The sequence below is a fragment of the Apteryx mantelli genome, chromosome 1 (genome assembly GCF_036417845.1).
Source record: "Apteryx mantelli isolate bAptMan1 chromosome 1, bAptMan1.hap1, whole genome shotgun sequence".
Lineage (NCBI taxonomy): Eukaryota > Metazoa > Chordata > Aves > Apterygiformes > Apterygidae > Apteryx > Apteryx mantelli.
In genome coordinates, this window is record NC_089978.1 from 931,900 (window position 1) to 936,828 (window position 4,929).

The 4,929-nt window shown below is 52.6% G+C and overlaps 1 protein-coding gene across 1 annotated transcript; it reads right to left on the minus strand.

Annotated features, from left to right (window-relative positions):
* Positions 1–4,002: 4,002 nt before the first annotated feature.
* On the minus strand, positions 4,003–4,929 carry LOC136991064 (olfactory receptor 52D1-like; the record flags this gene model as incomplete). The annotated part of the gene is made up of 1 exon (XM_067289551.1): positions 4,003–4,929. A coding segment is annotated over exon 1 (927 nt), but the record flags the coding sequence as incomplete, so codon positions are not given.

Genomic DNA, 4,929 nt, shown 5'->3' on the forward strand with positions numbered 1-4,929 from the left:
GGCTGCTGCTTTTCTCCATAAGTCTTGCCCTTTCTCTTTTTCCTCCCGTTGAGTCACGAGGTTCAGACTGGACCCCTTGCTTTCTAAACTCCTTTGGAGAGGAGTCTAGGTGTGGCTGGATCCGATCCTAGTCTCAGACTTGGTCAACAGTTTATGTCTAAGTAATTATGTGCACAATTAATCAGAAATATAAGTCAGCAAAGTTTTGTGAAGTTCGCAAAAGTTCAGCATGCTATTAATCACTTACTGAGGATCTGTTGCGGGTAAGGAATCTCTCAACCTGGAGGAGTGACCTTGAGAGGCGTCCCTGCTCCAGAGGAGGTTCTGCAGAGCAGCCCGCTGCTGTGCAGGAGAGCTGAATGGGCTCTGGGCTGCCCCCTATTTATGTGTGTGTGTGTGGGGGAGATGATTGACTCATAGTCCTATTTGCATGCTAGACGGGCCTTAGTTGGCCCATGCTCAAGTAGCCCCTGCATACGTGCTGTTTACAGGGAGGTCAGGTTGAGGGGGAGATGTGGAGGGTCATGACAGGGTTAAACTGGTGGAAAGTTGCAAGTAGCGAGCAACAGGAGCCTCAGACAAACATACCCAAGGACACCGGTGCAGCTGGGAATGAAACATCCTGAGAAAGTACAGATAAACTAGCAGAAGCCAGTGGGAACCAAAGTTAAAAGCAAGACAGCTTTTCTAAACAAGTAGCAAGGTACAAGACATGATCGCTGCATGTGTGATCGGTGTAATGATTGGCTACCTGTGACATAATCTGCATGACTGGCTTAGCAAAGTGTATCTGTGAAACCACTGAAGCAGCTAACTTTTTAAATATGCTCAGAAACAAACAATAAATGTCTCAAGATGCACCATGTCTTGAGTCCGTGCAATCATTCGCTACAGGGAGAGAGCACATCACAGGGGGGAAAAGGAGCACAGCGTCACACCTTTCCATGTGCCCTGTTCCTCTGGAGCTGGAGAGCGCTTGCTGGTGCTCGTCATCACCTCCTCCCCAGCACAGCTGAGGTCACGGTGGTGGCATCCTTCCCCTGGCTCAGTACAGCATCCCCAGCCCTGCAGTGCATCCCCAGCCCTGCACAGCCCCAAGAGGTCCTGCTCCTCGCACAGCCCAGCATTGCACGGCACAGCAGAGCCTGGCACAGCACAGCACTCTGGGGGCTGCTCCAGCTCTGTGCTCCCAGCAAGCGGGCACAGACGCCTTGATCCCCTGCCAGTGTCTGGGGGAGGAGAAGTGGTCAGGGCTGCCGCCTTAGCCCCAGCCAGCCCAGCCAGCCGCTGCACTGGCTCTTCCCAGCCATCTGCCCAAGTCCTGCCTGACCTGTGGCTACAGCCAAGGCTTCAGTGGCATTTGCAAAGCAGCACTGTGCGGCCCCATGCCTCAGTTTCCCTGGCTGTGCAGGGCAGCCTGAGGCTGGCATGGCCCTGCACGGCAGCCTTCCTCGCCTCCCTGCTTGGGTGAAAGCAGGGAAGGAGTTTTGGGTGGAAAAACGTGGCTTAGGGCACTGATGTGCCCAGCTCCCCACTTGCATCCAAGGAGCAACCAAGCGAAGGAGCAGGGGAGGTAATCCTAACGAACACCGAGGACACACATGATTGCTGTTACCTCATAAGAAAAAGTGAGAGTTTGTGTCACTTCATGGCATGAGGGCACAGTACACACTTCTAAGGGTTGCCTTAATGCACAGCCCTTTCCCCTGTAGTCACTGGATGGGGACAAAAACATGGACGAGCGTGAAATGCAGCTCCAGGATCATCAAGGGCTGCACGTTATGTTCACAGTGAAGAACACTCCTCTAATACCGTGCCAGACAAGGAGGGTAAAAATGGCCAGGGAGTTATTTTAGAACAGCGCTCGGAAAGGCTCAGAACGGATCACCCATGCATGGGACAAAATATGTCTTTTACCAGAGCAAAAGCAAGAGCAAAGGGCTCATGAGGCTCAGACAGCCCAGCACAGGTGGCTGTGTGTGTATAAAATACAGGAATGAGGAAGACAGGCATCAGAAAGAAGCCATTTGCTGATTCTGACTCATTGCATGGCAGCACAGCTCCACTGCCAGAGACACAAGGAGGACTCAGCCAAAAAACAGGGCTGTGTCTAGAGCAGGGCGGCATGGTGTCCACGATGATGAAATGCTCCCAGGCGATTTGCTGAAGCAGAAGCCCAAGCTAGAAGGTCGCGTGCTGAAAGCAGCTAGGTGCAAAGCCGCATAAACCCCAAAGCCTGGACCGAGCAGTGAATGTGTCCTGCCCTGCACAAAACGCATGAAAGGGGGAACTGCAGTACAGCTGCTCAGCTCTAAGTGCACACAAAAATCAGGCATTTGCAAGGAGCAGCCCTGGCACTGCCGACTGGCCCCGCCAGCTTGCGCTACCCGAGCCCCACGGCTGACAACAGCAGGGAGAGTGAAAACGTGGGTGGACAATGCAGCACCCCGGGAAGGCACCGCCGCTGTAACCGGCACACGGGCCCTTGTGCCACCGGTGCGGCAGCACGCTAGAGCCTGCACAAAAACAAGGGGTGGCGACAGCAATCACCTATGCTGCTTTATGGTGCATTAAATCAAGAATAGGCTTCAGTTCCTTAGAACACAAATGTCTTTCCTGACCAGTAAATACAGAGCGTTTAAGAGAAGAATGACAAAATACCTGTCCCGAGATAGGAAGTCCTTGCCATTAACAGCAGCAGCATCACTGATCAGCTACCCCTCAGCAAAGCTGCTGTTTAATAAAAGCCTGCAGGCAGCAACACCTTTAAAAGCAACAACAATTTACCAGCCCCGATGGTACCAGCAGCTGAAGTCTCTGACCAGGGCACATTGACTACACCAACTCTGGACAGAATGATTGTCCTTGTTCTTTATTAGGATCTCTGGCAATACCGAGTTGTGAGTCCATTCCATCGGGAAAAATACTCTTGCCACAGTTCTTTGTAGCAGCCTCTATTCCACTGTCATTGCACAGATTAATTCTAGGGTGGCAAAACCATCCCTCAGCGATGAGGAGGTCGTGTTCTGGTGTCCTTCTAAGTGCTTCTCCTCTCCACAGTGCTGCTGGCTGTCACGTCCACGCTCTGAACTGGGAACCTGGGCGCATCGTTCACTGTAAGCTCAGCCCCCGTCTAGCGTGACTGCTTTTGGCCAGGTCCATCTGGATGAGCTGCAATTCCCACCTCTAACTCGGTTTCCCTGCAGTTGGAGACAGCGTGCTCTGGAGATGTGCACTGTGCTGCCAAGACTGCCCAGGCAGCAGCTTTCCAAGCCCAGGCAGCATCCCAGCGCTACTGATGGCAGCAGAGCACACCTGCAGCAGGCAGTGCTTCCAGGCAGCAGTGTCTTGCCGGGGCATAGATGGTCCAACACCATCCAGCCATTCATTTGGCTACTGCCAAGGGATCTGTGAAGTGTTTCTTGTGCTGTGAGAGGCGCAGACACAGAGAACCTGCTACCAAAGGTGAGGCAGATGCTGGGAGAAAGCGGTGCGTTTCCATATTGTCACAGACTCGTGCAGTAATTCTGGAGGGTGCTATGGGACACGACGACAGAGCCAGAATCACCTGGAAGAGCCAGGGCTGCAGACAGGAAATGTGCTGGCAGTGCAGACTGCAGGACGGGAGAGACACTTACCTCCTCGCCTGTGCATCAGGAGGGCTGTAGCTCACATTTCTCAGCAATCAGCACTCACCGAGGTTTTCCTGCTATGCCCCCTCTCCGGGTGTCTCATCCCTGCCATGCAGATCCCTTGACAGCAATGAGAGGATTGGCATGGCTGATGCTTTCCCTTGTCCCCACAGGGCCTGGGCACAAGCACCTCACAGGCCTGCATGGAGACCTGGAGACCCTCGGAAATGCTGCACCTGAGCTTTGCCTCCAAACCCTTTTGCAGGCGCAGCATCTCTCTGCCTTGAACAAATGCACAAGCTCTGAGCAAGGCTCGGAAACACCAGCCCCAATAAACAACTCAGTTTCTCCGGCTTCCCATCCAAGACAACATGGACATTACTGTCTCACGAATCTGCTTGTTGTTCACTCCATAAATGATGGGATTTAGCATGGGGGGAACCACTACGTAGAGACAGGCCAGCAGGATGTGGACGTGGCGCGGGATGCTGTGGCCACCAAAGCGGTGCGTGAGAAAGGAGAAGAATGCCGGCGTGTAGAACAGGAGGATGATGCAGAGGTGGGAGCCGCAGGTGCTCATAGCTTTGCGACGGGCACCTGCGGAGGGCAGCTGGAAGACAGTCCTGAGAATCAGTCCATAAGACACAGCAATGAGCACTACATCTATCCCCAACGACAGCAGGATAACTGTTAAACCATACACAGCATTGACTTTTATGCTTGTGCAGGCCAGCCTGGCTACACCCATGTGCTCGCAGTACGAATGAGGGATAACGTGGTTTCTGCAGTAAGACAGCCTTAGCAGCAAAAAAACCATCGGGAGGATGATGCAGACACCTCTGACAACAGCTGCCAGCTCTATTCTCCATATGACTGAGTGGGTCAATAAAGTCACATATCTCAGGGGGTTGCAGATGGCAACATACCGATCAAAGGCCATGGCCACCAGAATTCCTGACTCTGCAGCAAAAATAAAATGAACGAGAAACACCTGAGCAAGGCATGCACCAAAAGAGATGTCCCCCACTCTGAACCAGAAAATAGCTAACATCCTGGGCACTGTAGTGGTAGATAAGAGCAAGTCTGCTACAGTTAATGCAGAAAGGAAAAGGTACATAGGCTTGTGGAGGCTTTGCTCTCTCACTATGGTAAATAGCAAGACTAAGTTGCCTAGAAGGGCAAAAATATACATGGAGAAGAAGGGGAGAGAAATCCAGAGGTGAAACTTCTCCAGGCCTGGGATGCCAACAAGGAGGAATGTTCCTGGCCGGAAGGCTGTGTCATTGACGTCTGCCAT